We start from the raw sequence: 22,675 nt of genomic DNA, 5'->3' as shown, positions 1-22,675 counted from the left end.
CACAGTGGAAGGCAAGGGTGGAGAGGAGCTGTCCACCCACTTGGGAGCCGGTGGTCTTTGAGCTGTCTATGACACCTGGCCTAGTGTGTGTTTGTGGTATTTGTGTGTGTGTGTTTGTATAATGTGTGTGTATAATGTGATGTGTGTGTGTGTGGTGGCATGTATGCCTGTCGTGTGTGTTTGTGGTATCTGTGTATGTGTGATATATGTATGTCTGTGAGTGTGTAGTGTGTGTGTGTCATGTCTGTGTATGTACCGTGTGTACATGTGTGGTGTGTGTGTGGGGTATGTGTCTCTGAGGTTGTTTGTGGGGTTGGCAAGCACAGGGAATGAAGTGGAACCTGGAGAATCCTGACTCAGATCTTGGAGAAACCATGGAGGTCAGAGCATCACATCCTTGGCCGCTTCCCAGTCTCCGGGGGAGCACCGCAGGGTGACCTGTGACCAGGGTGCCACCTGTGTGTCTAGATACCTGCCACCCCTACCCCCAAGGCAGCAACGCTGAGTTGGGGCCTCTCTTGTCGCTGTGCAGGCCACCTTCTCCGAGGGCTGCAGTGACCACCTTTTGCCACAGGGGGCCTCTCCAGCAAGGTCATGTCGAGGACCTGGTGCCGCATTTCTTGCTCCACACAGTCCTGGCCCCAGCTTTGCACAGAACTTCCGGGTTTCAGAGCTTCAGGAAGGACCCAGGAGTCCCACCCAGCCCAAGCCTTCCTGTGGAGACCCAGGGTCGCCTGGTCACTTGGCTTCCTTTTGAATAATGGGAATGGCTACAATTCAAACCCTTCTTCCCCAGGAGCCTTCAAAAAGCAACATCACACACTTTTCTCTCCAAATAGTTTAATGACTGCTTGAAAACAACTTTGTTGGCCTCAGTGTTTGGTGCCTTTGTGTTCATAAGAGGAAGGTGAGCAGCTCAGAGGCATAAACACAGAGCGCCAGCCTCCGAAGTCTCCACCCCGCTTTCCTTAAAAAAAAAAAAAAGACGCTTTCCTTACATGGACTTAATTACCATCCAGTGCAAAATGGCTAGGTAGAGCATTTGCTCCTTACTCCTTGGAGAAGCTGGGACAGCATACCTGGTTTGGTTTTGTTTTAAATCCCACGGTTCACAGTTTTTGGACTATATGCCTTAGACATACTACAACGAGAACTCGAAACAAAAATTGAACTCCAGTGTGTAGGCTGCTTTTCCACAGACATATGGGATAGTGATTCTGAAACCACTTGATGCATGCTCTGGGACTGAGCAAATAAATGCATCTATGCTATTGCAGGTACTGGGAGCTGGGTTTCTCTCTGACTGAGACGGGAGTTGCAATTGTGGAAAGTGGGGACCGAAACTGAAGTTATCAGTATGGACTCACTGTAATATACATAGAGTGATGTGAAAACAGATGGAGGTGTGTGTGTGTGTGTGTGATCTCTCTCACACACACACCGTATTATATTATTTATCTATTGCTGCATATCAAATTATCCCAAAACTTAGTGGCTTGACCAATAACCGCCCTAATAGAGAACACAACGGAGAGCCCCTAACGGAACAGGAGAAAAGTGTGGTGCAGAACACAAATTCACGTAAAAAGACCAGACTTAATGGTCTGACTGAGCCTGGAGGAACCCTCAAAGCCATGGCCCCCAGATGCTCTGTTAACCCTGAACTAAAACTATTCCTGAAGCCAACTCTTCAGACAAAGACTAGACTGGACTATAAAACATAAAATAATAGTTGTGAAGAGTGTGCTTCTTAGTCCAAGCAGATACACGAGACCAAATGGGTGGCTCATGGCTGGAGGCAGGATGAGAAGGTAGAAAGGGACAGAGCTGGTTGGAGGGACGGGGGAAACCAGGGGCGGAAAGGGGGAGTGTGCTGTCACATTACAGGGATTGTAACTTGAGTCACATAACAATATGTGTATAAATTTTTGTATGAGAAATTAACTTGAGCTGTAAACTTTCACCTAAAGAACAATTAAAAAAAAACTTAGTGGCTTAAAACAACAGACATTTATCACCTCGCCGTTTCTGAGGGTCGGGAGTTGGATACAGCTTAGCTAGGTCATTCACAAGGCTTCAGTTGAGCTATATCAGTATCAGGGGGCTATGGTCTCAGCTGAAGGCTTGGCTGACCGGGATTAGTTTTCAAGCTCACTCATGTGGATTCAGTTCCTTGCTGATGGCCTAAGGCCTCGCCACATGACCCTCTCCATAGGGCAGCTCAAAACAGGGCATCCGACTTCCATCGGAGTGAATAAGCAGAAGAGGGAAGCCAGAGTTTTTTTTATAACCTAATCTGTGACATCATATCTTATTACTTTTGCCATATTCTACTCATTAGAAGCCAGCCACCGGGCCTCCCGTACTCCAGGGGAGAGAATTGGGGGTCAATATACCTCATTGGGGGTATATTGGGGAGCCATATACCTCTCACACATATACATATATGTGTGCGCATATATACATACACGTGTTTCCTAGCTCTCTCCAAGGACAGGGCATAGAAGCAATAACACCTTGATGGCAAAGAGCATAACCGGTGCTCAAATCTTGGTTTCTAAATACCGTGCTCTACTAAAAGGGAGCAGGGCTCCTCGGAGAAATGGCTGAATCCAGGGCTGGGGCAGGGAAAACGCAAGATGAGCCTGGAGCATCTCATCATGCCAGAAAGTAAGGAACTATTTACTTTTGGCATGGGAACAGGTCCAAAGAACGCAAGAGACACTTTGAAGGTACTCACATTGGCCTTATTTGTGATAATTTGAGTATGAAAATAAATAATAAGTATAAATGAATGAATGAACGAATAAACAAATGAGATGGGAAAGTTCTTTCTTGCGGTAGAAAGCATTTAATACAGGTATAAGGAATGGTGGAATTAGAAAATCATCATTGTGGCAGCCATTAAGAATCTCTAGTGAACGTTAAAACTAGTGTGTAAAATTTTGAAGAGTAATATATGCTTATATAATCTTAAAGTATCTTCCATGATGTTGTTAAGCGCCATCAAGCCAGTTCCAACTTACAGCGACCCTATGTACAATAGGATGAAACACTGCCCTGTTCTGTGCCATCCTCACAATCATTGCTACGTCTATCGTTGCAGCCACTGTGTCAATCCATCTTGTTGGGGGTCTTTTCTTTCACTGACCCTCTACTTTACCAAGCATGATGTGCATCTCCAGGGATGGGTCCTTCCTGAAAATATGTCCAAAGTACGTGAAATGAAGTCTCTACATCCTCGCTTCTAAGGAGCGTTCTGGCTGTTCTTCTAAGGCAGAATTGTTCGCTCTTTAGGCAGTCCACCAACACCGTAATTCAAAGGCATCAATTCTTCTTTGGTCTTCCTTATACAGTGTCCAGCTTTCCCATGCATATAGGTGATTGAAAACACCATGGTTTTGGTCAAGCTCACCTTAGTCCTCAAAGTGACGTCTTTGCTTTTCAATACTTTAAAGAGGTCTTTTGAAGCAGATTCTCCCAAAGCAATATGTCCTTTGATTTCTTGACTGCTGCTTCCATGGGTGTTGATTGTGGATCCAAGTAGAATGAAATCCTTGACAACTTCAATCTTTTCTCCATTTATCATAATATTGCTTATTGGTACAGTTGTGAGGATTTTTGTTTTCTTTATGTTGAGGTATAATCCATACGGAAGGCTGTGGTCTTTGGTCTTCATCAGTAAGTGTGTCAAGTCCTCTTCACTTTCAGCACATACTTCTCCTGACTTTAAAACACAAAGTATCCCCTTGTTCTGTTCAAACAATTGCCTCTTGGTCTGTGCACAGATTCCTCACGAGCAAAATTAAGTGTTCTGGAATTCCCATTCTTTACAAAGTTATCCATCATTTGTCACGCTCCACATAGTCAAATGCCTTTGCATAGTCAACAAAACACAGGCAAACATTTTTCTGGTATTCTCTGCTTTCAGCCAAGATCCATCTGACATCAGCAATGATAGCCCTCATTCCACGTCCTCTTCTGAATCTGTCTTGAATTTCTAGCAGCTCCTTGTAGATATACTGCTGCAACTGCTTTTCATTATCTTCAGCAAAAATTTACTTGTGTGTGATATTAACAATATTGTTCAATATTTTCCCCATTCTGTTGGATCACTTTTCTTTGGAAGGGGCACAAATATGGATCTCCTCTTGGCCAGGTAGCTGTCTTCCAAATTTCTTGGTGTAGACAAGTGAGCATCTCCAGTGCTTCCTCTGTTTGTTGAAACATCTCAGTTGGTATTCCCTCAATTCCTGGACCCTTGTTTTTCCACAAATGCCTTCAGTGCAGCTTGGAATTCTTCCTTCAATGCCATTAGCTCTTGATCATATGCTACGTCCTGAAAGGACTGAATGTCGACCAATGCTTTTTGGTACAGTGACTCTGTGTATTCTTCCATCTTTTTTTGATGCTTCCTGTGTTGTTCAATATTTTGCCCACAGACACCTTCAATATTGCAACTTGAGGCTTGAATTTTTTCTTCAGTTCTTTCAGCTTGAGAAATGTCAAGTGTATTCTTCCCTTTTGGTTTTCTAACTCCAGGGTTTTACACATTTCATTATAATGCTTTACTTCGTCTTCTTGAGCCACCCTTTGAAATCTTCTGTTCAGCTTTTATTGCTTCATCATTTTTTCCATTCGCTTTAGCTACTGTGTGTTCAAGAGCAAGTTTCAGAGTCTCTTCTGACATCTGTTTTGGTCTTTTCTTTGTTTCCTGTCTTTTTTTAAAAATAATTTTTATTGTGCTTTAAGTGAAAGTTTACAAATCAAGTCACTTTCTCACGCAAAAACCCATATACACTTTGCTACACACTCCCAATTACTCTCCCCCTAATGAGACAGCCCGCTCTCTCCCTCCACTCTCTCTTTTCGTGATCATCTCGCCAGCTTCTAACACCCTCCACCCTCTCATCTACCCTCCAGGCAGGTGATGCCAACATAGTCTCAAGTGTCCACCTGATCCAAGAAACTCACTCCTCACCAGCATCCCTCTCCAACACATTGTCCAGTCCAATCCATGTCTGAAGAGTTGGCTTTGGGAATGTTTCCTGTCCTGGCCCAACAGAAGGTCTGGGAGCCATGACCACTGGGGTCCTTCCGGTCTCAGTCAGACCATTAAGTCTGGTCTTATAAGAATTTGGGGTCTGCATCTCACTGCTCTCCTGCTCCCTCAGCGGTTCTCTGTTGTGTTTCCTGTCAGGGCAGTCCTCGGTTATAGCCGGGCACCATCTAGTTCTTCTGGTCTCAGGATGATGTAGTCGCTGGTTCATGTGGCTCTTTCTGTCTCTTGGGCTTGTAATCACCTTGTGTCCTTGGTGTTCTTCATTCTCCTTTGATCCAGGTGGTTGAGACCAATTGATGCATCTTAGATGGCTGCTTGCTAGCGTTTAAGACCCCAGACGCCACTCTTCAAAGTGGGATGCAGAATGTTTTCTGAATAGATTTTATTATGCCAATTGACTTCCATGTGCCCTGAAACCATGGTCCCCAGACCCCTGCCCCTGCTACGCTGAACTTCGAAGCATTAAGTTTATTCAGGAAACTTCTTTGCTTTTGATTTAGTCCAATTGTGCTGACCTCCCCTGTATTGTGTGCTGTCTTTCCCTTCACCTAAAGTAGTTCTTATCTACTATCTAATTAGTGAATGCCCCTCTCCCACCCTCCCTCCCCCCTCGTAACCATGAAAGAATGTTTTCTTCTCAGTTTAAACTATTTCTCCAGTTCTTATAATAGTGGTCTTATACAATATTTGTCCTTTTGTAACTGACTAATTTCACTCAGCATAATGCCTTCCAGGTTCCTTCATGTTATGAAATGTTTGAGATTCCTCACTGTTCTTTATGGATGTGTAGTATTCCATTGTGTGAATATACCATAATTTATTTATCCATTTATCCATTGATGGACACCTTGGTTGTTTCCATCTTTTTGCTATTGTAAACAGTGCTGCAGTAAACATGGGTGTGCATGTATCTGTTTGTGTAAAGGCTCTTATTTCTCTAGGATATATTCCAAAGAGTGGGATTGCTGGATTGTATGGTAGTTCTATTTCTAGCTTTTTAAGGAAGCGCCAAAGAGATTTCCAAAGTGGTTGTACCATTGGACATTCCCACCAGCAGTGTAGAAGTGTTCCAATCTCTCCACAGCCTCTTCAACATTTGTTATTTTGTGTTTTTTAGATTAATGCCAGCCTTGTTGGAGTGAGACGAAATCTCACTGTAGTTTTGATCTGCATTTCTCTAATGGCTAATGATCATGAACATTTCCTCATATATCTGTTAGCTGCCTGAATGTCTTCTCTAGTGAAGTGTCTATTCATATCTTTTGCCCATTTTTTAATTGGGTTATTTGTCTTTTTGCAGTTGAGTTTTTGCAGTATCATGTAGATTTTAGAGATCAGGCGCTGATCAGAAATGTCATAGCTAAAAACTTTTTCCCAGTCTGTAGGTAGTCTTTTCACTCTTTTGGTGAAGTCTTTGGATGAGCATAAAAAAAAAAAACCCTATAGGTGTTTGATTTTTAGGAGCTCCCAGTTATCTAGTTTTTCTTCTACATTCTTTATAATGTTTTGTATACCGTTTATGCCATGTATTAGGGCTCCTAACATTGTCCCTATTTTTTCTTCCATGATCTTTACCATTTTAGATTTTATATTTAGGTCTTTGATCCATTTTAAGTTAGTTTTTGTGCATGGTATGTGGTATGGGTCTTGTTTCTTTCTTTTTTTTTTTTTTTTGCAGATGGATATCCAGTTATGCCAGCACCACTTGTTAAAAAGACTCTTTTCCCCATTTACCTGTTTTGGGGCCTTTGTCAAATATCAACTGCTCATATGTGGATGGCTTTATGTCGGGATTATTAATTCTGTTCCATTGGTCCGTGTATCTGTTGTACTAGTACCAGGCTGTTTTGACTACTGTGGCGGTATAATAGGTTCTAAAATCAGGTAAAGTAAGGCCTCCCACTTTGTTCTTCTTTTTCAATAATGCCTTATTTATCTGGGGCCTCTTTCCCTTCCATATGGAATTGGTGATTTGTTTCTCCATTTCATTAAAGAATGTCCTTGGGATTTTGATCGGAATTGCATTAAATGTATAGATCGCTTTTGGTAGAATAGACATTTTTATAATGTTATGTCTTCCTATCCACGAGCAAGGTATGTTCTTCCACTTATGTAAGTCTCTCTTGGTTTCTTGCAGAAGTGTACTGTAGTTTTCTTTGTATAGGTCTTTTACATCTCTGGTAAGATTTATTCCTAAGTATTTTATCTTCTTGGAGGCTACTGTAAATGGCATTGATTTAGTGATTTCCTCTTCGATGTTGTTTTTGTTGGTGTAGAGGAATCCAACTGATATTTGTATGTTTATCTTGTATCCTGATACTTTGCTGAGCTCTTCTATTAGTTTCAGTAGTTTTCTGGAGGATTCCTTAGGGTTTTCTGTGTATCAGATCATGTCATCTGCAAATAGAGATACTTTGACTTCTTCCTTGCCAATCTGGATGCCCTTTATTTCTTTATCTAGCCTAATTGCTCTGGCTAGGACTTTCAGCACAATGTTAAATAGGAGTGGTGATAAAGGGCATCCTTGTCTGGTTCCCGATCTCAGTGGAAATGCTTTCAGGCTCTCTCTTTTTAGGGTGATGTTGGCTGTTGGCTTTGTGTAAATGTCCTTTATTATGTTGAGGAATTTTCCTTCTATTCCTATTTTGCTGAGAGTTTTTATCATGAATGAGTGTTGAACTTTGTCAAATGCCTTTTCTGCATCAATTGATAAAATCATGTGATTCTTGTCATTTGTTTTATTTATGCGGTGGAGTACATTAATTGTTTTTCTAATGTTGAACCATCCCTGCATACCTGGTATGAATCGCACTTGGTCATGGTGAATTATTTTTCTGATATGTTGTTGAATTCTATTGGCTAGAGTTTTGTTGAGGATTTTTGCATCTAAGTTCATGAGGGATATAGGTCTGTAATTTTCTTTTTTTGTGTGGTGTCTTTACCTGGTTTTGGTATCAGGGATATGGTGGCTTCATAGAATGAGTTTGGTAGTATTCCGTCCTTTTCTATGCTCTGAAATACCTTTAATAGTAATTAACTCTTCTCTGAAAGTTTGGTAGAACTCTGCAGTGAAGCCCTCTAGACCAGAGCTTTTTTTTTTGTTGGGAGGTTTTTGATTACCTTTTCAATCTTTTCTTTTGTTATGGGTCTATTTAGTTGTTCTACTTCTGTTTGTGTTAGTTTGGGTAGGTAGTATGTTGCTAAGAATTCATCCATTTCTTCTAGGTTTTCAAATTTGAGTTTTTCATAGTATTCTGATATGATTCTTTTCATTTCAGTTGGGTCTGTTGTAATATTGCCCATCTCATTTCTTATTCGGGTTATTTGCTTCCTCTCCTGTTTTTGTTTTATCAGTTTGGCCAGAGGTTTATCAATTTTGTTGATTTTTTCAAAAAAACAGCTTTTGTTCTTGTTAATTCTTTCAATTGTTTTTCTGTTTTCTATTTCATTTACTTTGGCTCTAATTTTTTTTATTTGTTTTCTTCTGGTGCCTGTGGGTTTCTTTTGTTGCTCTCTTTCTATTTGTTCAATTTGTAGGGATAATTCTTTGATTTTGGCCCTTCCTTCTTTTTGTATGTGTGCATTTATTGATATAATTTGGCCTCTGAGCACCGCTTTTGCTCTGTCCCAAAGGTTCTGACAGGAAGTGTTTTCATTCTCATTGGATTTTATGAATTTCTTTATTCCATCCTTAATGTGTTCTATAATCCAGTCTTTTTTAGCAGGGTATTGTTCGGTTTCCAAGTGTATGATTTCTTTTCCCTGCTTTTCCTGTTATTGATTTCCATGTTTATGGCCTTATGGTCAGAGAAGATGGTGTGTAATATTTCAACATTTTGGATTCTGCTAAGGCTTGCTTTATGACCTAATATGTGGTCTATCCTAGAGAATGTTCCATGTACACTAGAAAAGAAAGTATACTTGGTTGCTGTTGGGTGGAGTGTTCTGTGTGTTCCTTGGCTTGTTCTGCGTATTGCCTCATTTCCTTCCTGATGTCTTGAAGGGTTCTGTATATTAAACTTTTGTATTCTGCATCTGGTAATTCCAGGAATGCACTTTCATCTAAAATATCCCTGGATTCTTTGTTTTGAGAGCCTGTTGAGGTGATCAGTCATGGCCTGTTTCTTTATGTGACTTGATACTGACTGTTATCTCCAAGCCATCTAGGAGGTATTGTATTAGTTTATGATTACTTACTGTGTTGTAGCTGCTTGCTTTGTTTTGTTTTGGTATACCCCTATGGGTTGCTTGAGCGAACTACCTTGATTATTTCCACCTTTGGAGCTCTGGTATCCTGTCCCCAGCTGGCTAGAGCTGTTATCAAGTATATCAGTCTAGAGTCCATTCAGTTTTCTTGTATGAATTCAGCTCAGGTTTCCAGGTAGCTGATATCAAGTGTGTGGTACAGGCTCTGTCATACAGTCTTAGAGGGGCAGGGGTGATTGGCATATATACAGGTATCTGATTGCAGCAGCAGGTCACTCTCTGAACAAGGCAGGGGGCTGAGAACCGACCCCCAAGTGTCTCTGAGGAAAACACGTCTCTGTTCCCTGGAGCGTAGTGGTGGGTGGGTTCTGCAGAGGGACCATGGACGCCAAAGTTTTTGTTGTAAGGACTGGGAGGTACCAGTTATCCTTGGACCCCCGTCGCAGGTGGCTGGGTGATCTGAGTGGAGCTACCAGTCCTTAGGTCCCTCTTGTGGGTAGGTGAGGACCTTGTTTAATAGGTAAAGCAATGTCAAACGTCTAACACCCACCTCTCCACTGCACAGCTGAAATGGTTGGAGTTTGCCAACAGGGCCTATTCTCCCGAAATAGGCCCACACAGGTCCATGCAGAAGGGAAAGGTGCTCAAGGTTCATGGACGGTTTATGCCTGTACAGGAGCCGCTTCTGTCCTGAGCTCCCCTGGTTAATGGAGCAAGCAAATTATCTTTTCCCCCAGTTGCAAATTTTTTCCTTCCCCAAGGCTGGGAGGACAGCTCTAGGTGCTCACCAGGGTCTATCTCAGGCCCAGGGATTCAGCCGCTGAAGCCGGCTTGGGGTTGTGTGTGGAGGGGAGGAGGCGCAGGAAAATATATGCAAGTACTTAGCTTTTGCCGAGAGTACGGTGTTCTCCTCAGGTTCCAGAGGTGTGAGTGGGCTGGGTGGCTGCTGCTCCTCCCGGAGGAAACTACGGCCAAACGGTAGTACCAGCCCGCTGCCACCGCTGCTGCCACTGCCGCCGCTCTGGGAATGGTGCCTGAGGGCTCCCCATGATTCAGGTCTGGCAATTGCTCTCCACTTCTGAACAGTCTCTTCCTCCCCTTGCCCCTCAGTTCGTTGTCTAAGCTTGCCTTTGATGCTCAGGGCTCCCAGCTTATCACAAATATACTCGTTTCACTTGTTTTTGGGGGTCTTTGTTGTAAAGAGGGTTCAACGGAAGCATCTGTCTATTCTGCCATCTTGGCTCGCCCTCCCTTTCCTGTCTTTTTAATGACCTTTTGATTTCTTCATGTATGATGTCCTTGATGTTATCCCATAATGCGTCTAGTCAGTCATTAGTGTTCAATGCATCAAATCTATTCTTGAGATGGTCTCCAATTTCAGGTGGGATATACTCAAGGCCATACTTTGGCTCTTGTAGACTTGTTTTAATTTTTGTGTGTGTGTGTCCTTTAGGTGAAAGATTACAGAGCAAATTAGTTTTGTATTTAACAATTAAAATGCAAATTGTTTTGTGACATTGTTTGCCAATCCTGCGATGTGTCAACACTCCCCTTCTCGATCTTGGGTTCCTCATTTTCATTCATCCAGTTTTCCTGCTCCTTTCTGCCTTCTTGCCTTTGCATTTGGACCGTGTGCCCATTTAGTCTCGTATACATGGCTGGACTAAGTATGTTATTGCTTGTTTTATAGGCCTGTCTAAAGAACTTGTTTTAATTTTCTTCAGCTTCAACTTGAATTGCATATGAGCAATTTGACGGTATGTTCTGTAGTCAGCCTTGGCCTTCTTTTGACTGATGATACTGAGCTTCTCCATGGTCTCTTGCCACAGATGTAGTCAATTTGATTCCTATGTATTCCATCCGGTGAGATCCATGTATATAGTTGCCCCCCTATATTGTTGAAAAAAGTATTTGCAATGAATAAGTCATTGGTCTTGCAAAACTCTATCATGTGATCTCTGGCATCATTTCTATCGCCAGGACATATTTTCCAACTATCGATCCTTCTTGTTTTTAACTTTTGCATTCCATTCACCAGTAATTGTCAATCCACCTGGATTGTATGTTTGATAAATTTCAGACTACAGAAGTTGGTGAAAAACTTGAATTTCTTCATCTTTGTCATTAGTGGTTGGTATGTAAGTTTGAATAATATTAGCATTAACTGGTCTTTCTTGTAGGCATATGGATATTATTCTATCATGGACAGCACTATACTTCAGGGTAGACCTTGAAGTGTTCTTTTTGATGATGAATGTGATGCCATTGCTCTTCAATTTGTCATTTCTGGCATAGTATACCATACGATTGTCCGATTCCAAATGGCCAATACCATTTCATTTCAGGTCACTAATACCTAGGATGTTGATCTTTATATGTCTCATTTCATTTTTGATGACTTCCAATTTTCCTGGATTCATACTTCATACATTCCACATTCTGACTATTAATGGATGTTTGTAGCTGTTTCTTCTCATTTTGAGTTGTGCCACATCAGCAAATGAAGTTCTTGAAAGCTTGACTCCATCCATGTCATTAAGGTCAACTACTTTGAAGGGGCAGCTCTTCCCCAGTCATATTTTGAGTGCCTTCAAGCCTGAGGGGCTCATCTTCCAGTACTATATCAGACAGTGCTTGGCTGCTATTCATAATGTTTTCACTGGCCAATTTTTTCAGAAGTAGACTGCCAGGTCCTTCTTCCTATTCTGTCTTAGTCTGGAAGCTCAGCTGAAACCTGTCCAGCATGGGTGACCCTGCTGGTATTTGAAATATTGGTGGCATAGCTTCCAGCATCCCAGGTGGAAGCAACCATAGTATGACAAGCTGATAGGTGAGTGGTAGAGCTTCCATAGATATTTATTAATTACAAAGGGGAAGTTAGTAACTTTATAGTAGAGAAATCAATGAACACCACCCAGTGAACAAAGTGAACATCCCAGTAATGGAACAAGCATTCTTCATAAGGCTCCTGATATAATGCACTGAGAAGAACTCAATTTTCCTACCAAAAATGCATAACCTGAATCTAACCACAAGGAAACATCAGACTCCCCAAACTGAGGGACAGCCTATAAAATAACTAACCTGTACTGTTCACAAATGTCAGGACCATGAGAGACAAAGCCAGACTGAGGAAGAGTTCCAGAAGCTAAAGAGATATGAGAATGGAATGCCCCACCCCTTTGGCCTCATCCTCTATAGCCCACCCTTCAGGCCCTGCTTTCTATCCCTGCTAGGCCCCACACCTCATCCTTGCCCTATAGACTCTGCCCTCAGCTCTTTCTGATCCCGATCCCTTACTCGGGTCAACCTCTGACTGGCTCTCCTCTGAGCTCAGGCAGTGCCTGGTGGGGCCCTGGGATTTCAAAGCACTGAAATGTCCCCCCTCCAGGTCACCCCCTCCAGGTCACCCCCTCATCCCAACCCCTTCTCCCTGCTCCCCCTGACTAAGGGATCGTCTATTGGGAGTTTCAAGTCATATTTTGCTTTTGTTTGGACAACTGGCCCATTGTGTTGTAGAGTGGATTCTGACTCATAGTGGCCCTATAGGACAGAGACCTGCACCATGGGGTTTCCTAGGCTGTAATTTTTACAGGAACAGATCACCAGATCTTTCCTCCTGCACAGGTGCTGGTGGGTTTGAACTGCTGACCTTTCAGTTAGCAGCAAAGCACTTAACCCCTGTGCCACTAGGGCTCTGTATTGGCCTGTTAATGCTTTTCAAATCCTCACATTATTTTCCCCTGACCTTGCACTGTCTTAGGATATGAAACCAAGGATGAGGCAGTGCCCGGGAACACAGCAGCCAACACAGCATAGGGAGTTGGAAAACCCATGTCCAGCTCAGCCACTCCACTTGATCCTTCTGGCCTCAGGTCCCAAAGCATGAAAAGTGGAAAATGCCACCTGCCCTTCAGAATTTTATGATGGGGTGGGTGAAAATGCTTGGAGAGCAATCACATGCTGTTTGCTTTTATTAGTAAGTCTGTTTTGTTACAGATGGGTGTTGAAATGTCCTCGTCACATGAGGGTTCCATCTCTTCCTTAACGCCCTGGTACAGGGGGTGCATGATCTCTCTGTGGCATCATCTTGCATTTTGCCCTCTAAACCTAGCAGGGGGCTTTTCAGAGTGCTCAGCATCAGCTCTTGCTGTGGCCCTCGGCAAGTGCAGCTGGTGTCCACAGCCTACTCTAGGCTCAATCCACGTCTCTCTGCTTCACTTAAAATCCATTTTTCTGTAATGGAAAAGCTAGCATGTGACTAACATACTTTCCCTAGGGGGAAAATGCTTTTGCTTTAGTGTTAACCATTAGTTTTTAAAGGATTAGTTTTGAAGAATGTCCTTAGTTCAATAGTTCAAGTTAATACTGTCTCCAAAAATGCTCTAGAACATTCCGAGGGTAAATAAAAGGTACAGCAGCCACTCTTTGCCTGCACTTTTTTTTGGGGGGGGGCGGGGAGGAGAAAGACATACAAATCGAGCCCTCGCTTCATTCCAGTTTCTGCTCAAATGGCTCCTTTTCAATGCAACCTTCCTGACCCCCCATCTCATCTCATCCTGGCCCTGCTTCTGGGCTCTTCATAACACCTCCTCACACTGATCTCTGTCCTCCTTCTCCAACTCAAACACCTGGAAGCGTACCCTTTTCCATTCTTTGTTATATCCCCTGTGCTCCCAGGAGTGCCTGGCAGAGAGTCAATGCTCGATATTTTTAATAACCACATGAATGAGTGAATCCCCTGGGCAGAGCACTGCCAAGACCACTCCACTCTTATTAACACCCTTGCGGCAGCCTGTTCTATTCAGCCCATTCTAGCCCAGGAGTGTGCACACCAAGAGCAAAAGGAAGTTCACCAAATTTGCCCAGAGAAAGTTCAACCTCTTCCTTCCCCTCCGGACGCGTTACCTGCTCCTGGAGTGAGAATGCCGAGGTAATGACAAAGCCATCACATCTTTGAGCTGACACTGCCTTGTCTCCTAATAAATTAGTCATGCAACAGGTGCCGCATCACAGGTAGGACCCTACTCATGTCACACTCTGTTCTTGCAAAGGATGAACAGAGGGCGGGGCCTCCTGTGGTTCATGTACAAGCCCTTTAAGACCCCCATTAGGGTTAGAAACTGCCCATTCTTCTGAAATACCCCTGTCCATCAGAAATAATTATTTTGAATGCTTTAGTGCATGAATGGCGACTATACACGTGGACCTCTCTGGATAAAAAACACAAGAATCAAATCTATGGGAAGAGACAATGGAAAAGCTGGATATCATTAGTCAGAATGAGGCCAGGGCTGACTGCAGAACAGACCATCAATTGGTCACAAGCAAGTTCAAGTTGAAGATGAAAAAAAATAAAACCAGTCCACGAGAGCCAAAATATGACCTTGAGTGCATCCCACCTGAATTTGGAAACCATCTCAAGAATAGTTTTGACGCATTGAACACTAATGACTGAAGACCAGATGCATTGCATGATAACATCAAGGACATCATACATGAAGAAAGCAAAAGGTCTTTAAAAAGACAGGAAAGAAAGAAAAGACCAAAACAGACGTCAGAAGAGATTCTGAAACTTACTCTTGAACATAGAGTAGCTAAAGTGAATGGAAGAAATGACGAAATAATAAGAGCTGAACAGAAGATTTCAAAGGGCGGCTGAAGAAGACAAAGTATTATAAAGATATGTGCAAGGATCTGGAGTTAGAAATTCAAAAGGGAAGAACACATTTGGCATTTCTCAAGATGAAAGAACTGAAGAAAAAATTCAAGCCTCAAGTTGCAATATTGAAGGTTTCTGTGGGCAAAATATTGAATGACCCAGGAAGCATGAAAAGAAGATGAAAGAAATACACAGAGTTACTGTACCAAAAAGAAGTGGTCAACATTCAATCATTTCAGGAGGTAGTATATAATCAAGAACTAATGGTATTGAAGGAAGAATTCCAAGCTGAACTGAAGGCACTGACAGAAAAACGAGGGTCCAGGAATTGAGGGAATACCAACTGAGATGTTTCAACAAACAGATGCAGCACTGGAGGTTCTTACTCATCTATGCCAAGAAATTTGGAAGACAGCTACCTGATTAACCGACCAGAAGAGATCCATATTTATGCCCACTCCAAAGAAAGGTGATCCAACAGAGTGGGGAAAATATTGAACAATATCATTAATATCACACTCAAGTAAAATTTTGCTGAAGATAATTTAGAAACGGTTGCAGCAGTACATTGACAGTGAACTGCCAGAAATTCAAGCCAGATTCAGAAGATGACATGGAATGAGGGCTATCACTGCTGATGTCAGATGGATGTTGGCTGAAAGCAGAGAATACCAGAAAGTTGTTTACCTATGTTTTATTGACTATGCAAAGGCATTTGACTGTTCCAATCCTGACAAATTTGGATAAATTGCAAAGAATGGGAATTCCAGAACACTTAATTGTTCTCATGAGTAACCTGTACATAGACAAAGAGGTAGTCTCTTGAACAGAACAAGGGAATACTGAGTGGTTTAAAGTCAGGAAAGGTGTGTGTCAAGGTTGTATCCTTTCACCATACCTATTCAATCTGTATGCTGAAAAAATAATGCAAGAAGCTGGACTATATGAAGAAGAATGGGGCATCAGGATTGGAGGAAGACTCGTTAACAACCTACCACATGCAGATGACACAATCTTGCCTGCTGAAAGTGAAGAGGACTTGAAGCACTTGCTGATGAAGACCAAAGACCACAGCCTTCAGTATGGATTACACCTCAACATAAAGAAAGCAAAAATCCTCACAACTGGATCAATAAGCAACATCATAATAAACAGAGAAAAGATTGAAGTTGTCAAGGATTTCGTTTTACTTGGATCTACAATCAACACCCATGGAAGTAGCAGTCAAGAAATCAAACCACTTATTGCACTGGGTATATCTGCTGCAAAAGACCTGTATGAAGTGTTGAAAAGCAAAAACATCACTTTAAGGATGAAGGTAAGTTTGACCCAAGCCATGGTGTTTTCAATTGCCTCATATGCATGTGAAACCTGGACATGGATTAAGAAAGACTGAAGAATTGCTGCCTTTGAATTATGGTATTGGCAAAGAATATTGAATATACCTCACACAATAGAATACTAAAAAAAAAATCAATAAAGAACAGTGACAAATCTGTGAAACATTTCATAACATGGAGGAATCTGGAAGGCACTATGCTGAGTGAAATTAGTTGGTTGCAAAAGGACAAATATTGTATAAGACCACTATTATAAGAACTTGAGAAATAGTTTAAACAGAGAAAATATTCTTTGATGGTTATGAGATAGGGGAGGGGGGGTGAGAGAGGGGTACTCACTAATTAGATGATAGATAAGAACTACTTTAGGTGATAGGAAAGACAACACACAATACAGGTGAGGTCAGCACAACTAGACTAAACCAAAAGAAAGAAGTTTCCTGAATAAACTGAATGCCTTGAAGGCCAGCATAGCAGGGGCAGGGGTTTGGGGACCATGGTTTCAGGGGACAGCTAAGTCAATTGGCTTAATATTTTCAATTAAGAAAACATTCTGCATCCCACTTTGGAGAGTGGTGTCTGGGGTCTTAAACGCTAGCAAGCAGCCATCTAAGATGCATCAATGGGTGTCAACCCACCTGCATCAAAGGAGAATGAAGAACACCAAGGACACAAGGTAATTACCAGCCCAAGAGACAGAAAGGGCCACATAAACCAGAGACTACATCATCCTGAGACCAGAAGAACTAGATGGTGCCCAGCTACAACCAATGACTGCTCTGACAGGGAACTCAACAGAGAACCCCTGAGGGAGCAGGAGAGCAGTGGGATGCAGACCCCAAATATCATAAAAAGACCAGACTTAATGGTCTGACTGAGACCAGAAGGACCCTGGTGGTCATGGTCCCCAGACCTTCTGTTGGCCCAGGACAGGAACCATTCCCGAAGCCAACTCTTCAGACAGGAATTGGGCTGGACAATGGGTTGGAGAGGGATGCTGGTGAGGAGTGAGCTTCTTGGATCAGGTGGACGCTTGAGACTATGTTCGCATCTCCTGCCTGGAGGGGAGATGAGAGGGTAGAGAGGGTTAGAAGTTGGTGAAACGGGCACAAAAAGAGAGAGTGGAGGGAGAGAGTGGGCTGTCTCATTAGGGGGAGAGTAACAGGTAGCAAAGTGTATATAAGTTTTTGTGTGAGAGACTGACTTGATTTGTAAACTTTCACTTAAATCACAATTAAAACAAAAAAAAAAGACAGAGAGAGAGAGAGAAAGACAAAAAAAAAAGGATATTGAATATACCACAGACTGCCAGAAGAACAAACAAGTCTGTCTTGGAAGAAGTAGAGCAAGAGTGCTCCTTGGAAGCAAAAGATGGTGAGATTTTGTCTCATGTACTTTGGACTTATTATCAGGAGGGACCAGTCCCTGGAGAAGCACATCAGGCTGGCTAAGGTAGAGTCAGCGAAAAAGAGGAACACCCTCAAGGAGACAGATCGACACAGTGGCTGCAACAATGGGCTCAAGCATAATACGGATGGCACAGGACCTGGCAGTGTTTTGTTCTGTTGTACACGGGGTCACTACGAGTCGGAACTGACTTGATGGTACCTAACAACAACAAAGTGCATGATGATAGAGTCCTGTGTCAGGCAAATGGTCAAGCACTAGGTTACTAACCAAAAGGTTGGCAGTTCAAATCCACCCAGAGGTGCCTCAGAAGAAAGGCCTGGAGATCTACTTCTGAAAAATCAGCCATTGAAAACCCTAAGGAGCACAGTTCTACTCTGACACACATGGGTCACCATCAGTTGAAGCCTACTCGACAGCGACTGTTTTCTTTTTGGTGCTGAAATGCCGAAAGCTGGCACCCACGGACCCAAGTGCCCGTTCCAGCGGGCAGTCTGTCTGCGTGGCTGAGCGAGCCAACGCTGGAGGTCCTGCTGGAGGCAGAACTCACCTCACCGCCATCCCTACGCCCCCATGCTCTCTGTGCTGTGGTTTTCTCCTCTCTGAGATGGAAGCTGCTGTGAGCTGCCTTGAGCCCCAGCTGGGATAACCCATAAGGTATTTGGTAGGTATGCAGTTTAACTGGAAATTTTGATCATTATTCTATTGCCAAATGGTGAGAGGCCTAATGGGAGCAGAGGCAGTAGGTCATCAAGGGTGAATTGGTGGTTCAAAAACCGCCAGGCCCTGGGAGTTCAGAGCAGGTGAGCGCGGAGGAAGGAGCTTGAGCTAAGCCTCAAGGATAAGCAAGGTTTGCAAAGGTGGGCAGAAGACATTTGGGGCCAGGGGGTGAGCAGGGTGGGTGAAACAGCATAGGCAAAGCAGTGGGAGTGACCACGGGCTTGGGAGTGCAGGAGTGAGTGAGGGGACCCATGTGACTGAAGGGGCAGGGTGGGACCGAGGAGCAGGCGAGTGGAAGGGAGAGGGCGGATTTTTGCACCATCCCTCATCTAGGCAGGATTCACTTGGGATGGTACCGTGCAAGGCAGGAAAGTGCCCACTGTGAGGGAAATGTTTTAGGGGGGGCTTTCTCTTTGTGAGATGTGAGTAGAGACCAGGCTGCCAGATTGATGCTGTGGAAGCTGTGTGAGTGCCCACCATGTACCTGGCACAGGCTGGGAGCAGGGCTACAAGGCGAACCAGGTACTCATGGCCCTGCCCACATGGGGCTTACCTTCCAGTGGGTAACACAGGCAGCAAACAGGAAACGAGAAAATAAACTAGAGCACTGCAAGTTGTGGTCAGAGTGCAAAGTGGATAAATGTGAGGTATGAAGGGTGCAGGGTGTGGATGTGGGGTGCGGGAGGGCTCTTTAGGTAGGGAAGGCCTCACTAAACATGTTACATGTTTAAACTGAGAACTTAAATATCAGAGAAGAATTCTCAACTGAGGGAATAGTGTGTGAAAAGGCTCTGCGGCAGGAAGAGCTGGGAGTGGTTGCCAAGGGGCATTGAGAATGTGCACAACTTGGGGTGGAGAGGCAGGCGGGGAACATCCTGCAGGGACTTTAGGCCATATAATGAGTAAGAGGGGAGTAACATAATCTTAGGAAGAATGGCTTATATGTGGGCAAAGGGAAGGCAGGGCACCAGTAGGAAGCCTGGAGGAGTGGCCCAGCCAAGAGATGGTGGAGGCCTGGCTAGTGTGGCAGTGCGGAGATGGAGCAGGGTAGAAAGATTGCAGATATTTAGGAAAGGAAGGGAAATGGGTTGGGACTGACACTGATGAGGATGCAGGAAGGGGAAGAAGGCAGTAATGACCCCTGGGTTTCTGGCTTGAAGAACTGGGCAGCTGGTGGTGCAATTTATGCAGGTGGGGTAGCTTGGGAACGGGCTTGGGGAGGACAGGCAAGAGCTCTGCTTTGACGTGTTAGCCCAACGTGTCCCTTGGACACCCAAGTGGAGGTGCTGCGTAGGCAGGTGGCCTTACTAGTATTGGCACCTAGTGTGTAGCTGGTATCTAAGATAGTGGGAATCATCAAGAGTGCTGACCTAGCGACTGCAGATAGAAGAGAGAAAGACGGCCCAGGACTGGGCTGCACGGAGCAGAGGAGGAGAAGGCAGCAAAGGAGACTGCGGCAGGAAGGCCAGTGAGGGAAGGACAGTCACAGTCTTGGGAGCTGGGAATGGCCCCTCAGCGAAAGATGAGGTGTCTGTGGATGGACCACAGGAAAGTGGTGGGAAGGAAGTCAGATGGGAGTGGGCTGAAGAGCAAGGCAGAAATGGGTTTGCCACTGTTTTTGAAAGAAAGATAGAGGGAAAGAGAGAGTGAAGAAGGAAGGGAGGGAAAGAGGGAGACAGAGAGAAAAAAAGGGAAGGAGGGAGGGGAGGAGGAAGGGAGGGAGGGAGGGAGGAAGGGAGGAAGGAAAGGAAGGGAGGGAGGGAGGAAGGAAAGAAGGGAGGCAGGGAGGGAGGGAGGAAGGAAGGAAAGAAGGGAGGCAGGGAGGGAGGGAGGAAGGAAGGAAGGGAGAGAATCTGCTACAAGCTTGGCAAAGGTAGCCTTTGTACAACGCAGGTGGTGGTTGCCCAGGTCTCATGATGTATTACTCCCAAAACATTCCTGCAGATTTAGAGGGAGGGGGCTGAGGAAGTGCAGACAGCAGTATCAGCCCCTTGAGAACATGGTGGGAGCTGGAAGGGCATGGGGGGTCAAGAGAGGGATTGTAACAAATCTGACCTTCTAGAACACTCATTGACACACAGATTGGGACAACCCAATACTGACGGGTGCAGAAGGGAGGAGAAGCCTACATGCAGGGAGACCTCCTTGGAAGGTGAGGCAGGAATGGGTCAGGGCACCTGGAGGGAGGTGGAGAGGGTGGGGCAGTGAAACCAGGGTGTGGCTTTGGTGTGCAAAGGCACGCCAGCAGGCAGTGGTTTCCAACATAAGAGCTGGTTTACTGCTAGGCGAGTCTCTGGTTTACTCGATGGTCCTGTTTCCTGGGCCAAAATCAACAGCAGTCTCAATGAAATGACTGACTTGTGGACGAGTTTAGCGAGAAGAAACCACTTTTTTTGTGTTTATATTTAGAGCAGACATCTCAAACTCTCCTCCCACATGCTGCGGCTGGCCCGCAGATGGGCCTGGCTTGACCCTTGTATAAAAAGGCAAACCAGCTGCTATTATTAACAAGTAGGCTGACTATGTGTGAGAGCCTTGATTTCTGGGTCCCAGGAGAGCCCTGAGGGTGTGGGAACAGTGGCTGGTGTCTCACATGGCTGCAGGTGGTTGTAGACCCTCAGGTATGTATTGACAGATCCCCACGACCTGCCCTTGCCTGACTCCTGAGGCAGCTGTGGGCCCCACCTGGGGCAGCACCTGCCTGCTGGAACCTCTCTGGCAAATGACATGGCACAAACCACCCTTCTTTATATGCACAAAGGATTCAACCCCTATAATCATTTCTTCCTGCTCCACCCTCCCACCCACCCCCACTGCCTGCAAGAGGCCCTGGCTGGGGCCCAACAGGCCATTTCTGGGAGGTTTAGCTGAGGCTCCCTCCTCTGGCCCCAGGGGAGCCTCTGGGCAGACCCAGCCTGGCAGCAGAGAATGAGGTGGAATGCCAGGCTGGGCCAGCTTGGACTCTCCCCACCTTTCCCAGCCTCTGTGTTTGCAACTGTGAATGAGGATGAGACCACCCTCCCACCTGTACTATGGGAAGGTTTTAGACCCAAGTGACATGACGTACGGAAGAGCTTTGAGAGCCGATTTCCCGTGCTATACTGCCACCGAACCTAGGAAGGCACAGGGCTGGCCTCTCGGTTCTTACCTGGCCTCTCCCCTGGCCAGGGGTCCCTCTCTCCCAGGTTTGCAGTTCCCTGGGGATGCAGTGGATAGTCCTCCAGGCTGAAGCCCCAGAAACAGAATCCAAACTTCAGACCAAAGGAAGTGACATTGTTCTTTTCAAAAAATTGATGTGACCATGAATATAACCCTTTCAGAGTGTACAGTTCGGCGGGTTTTAGTACATTCCCAGAGTTATGCAGCCATTACCACTGATTCCAGGACATTCCGAGCACCCCTAAAAGAAACCCCAAGCCCATTAGCAGCCACTCCCCTTTCTCCCCTCCCCCACATCCCCCGGCAACCACTAATCTACTTCTGTCTTTAGGGATGTGTCTATTCTTGACATTTGTATAAATGTTGTCATGTCAGTGAACACTTTGAAAGCTTCCGCAATGAGCATTAATTGATAAAAGGGTCACAGGGGCCATGAATTAAACTTCCCTTTTAAAGCCCAGGACCCGTCAGTGTGGTGGATGGATTCTGAACGGTCTCTAATCTCCTCTTCCACCGTCGAGGAGACAGCAGAGCTGAGATTCACACCTGGGCCTGGCCAGCCATCCCAAGACCTGCCCTTTCCTTCACACCTGCTCCCTTAGGCCCTGCCCAGTGCCGGGTGGTGGGCACACTCGGATGAGACACAGAGACCTTTCCCTCAGGAACACAGCACTGGTTTTGTGTTTTACAAAGACTTTGAAAACTGCTCTCTCACTTGGTCCTCATGGCTGCTCTGAGCAGACAATATTATCATCCACAGTAAGATGGCTTCCTGGGACTTTCTGTGGACAAGTATGGACCCAGGAGGGGTCAGGTCTGAGGAGGAAGCAGGAAGCCTTGATGGGTACTCCTGAAGGAGCAAGTCTGAGGGTAGGCAGGAGAGTTCCTGGGTAGGCCAGGCCCTGATGTGAGAGCTGTGAAGAGAAGCCTGGACGGCTGGGTGATGAAGAGGAAGAAGAGATGGCCCAGGCGTCCCAAACAGGTCCTCAGCTCACTATGCTCCCCAAGGGCTGTGCTGACCAGCGTAGCGTGCAGAAAGGGGTGACCCCTGGTCAAGGTCTCATGCATGTACAGATGCACCTTACCACACACGTCAGAGGGTGGGTCTTCAAAGGTTCG

At 44.8% G+C, this 22,675-nt stretch overlaps 1 protein-coding gene across 1 annotated transcript in view; it reads right to left on the bottom strand.

The window, feature by feature from the left end:
• The window catches only part of TRPM1 (transient receptor potential cation channel subfamily M member 1), a 138,142-nt gene extending 119,904 nt beyond the window's left edge, over positions 1-18,238 (bottom strand). Inside the window, exon 1 of the mRNA XM_064296180.1 lies at positions 18,233-18,238. Within this exon, the coding sequence (XP_064152250.1) occupies positions 18,233-18,238 (6 nt within the window). The remainder of the gene's footprint in view (positions 1-18,232) is intronic.
• Between the last annotated feature and the right edge of the window lie 4,437 nt (positions 18,239-22,675).

This window comes from Loxodonta africana, chromosome 13, assembly GCF_030014295.1.
Source record: "Loxodonta africana isolate mLoxAfr1 chromosome 13, mLoxAfr1.hap2, whole genome shotgun sequence".
Classification (NCBI taxonomy): domain Eukaryota; kingdom Metazoa; phylum Chordata; class Mammalia; order Proboscidea; family Elephantidae; genus Loxodonta; species Loxodonta africana.
The sequence above is the reverse complement of the archived record's forward strand: the minus strand, read 5'-3'. Positions and strand labels throughout refer to the sequence as shown.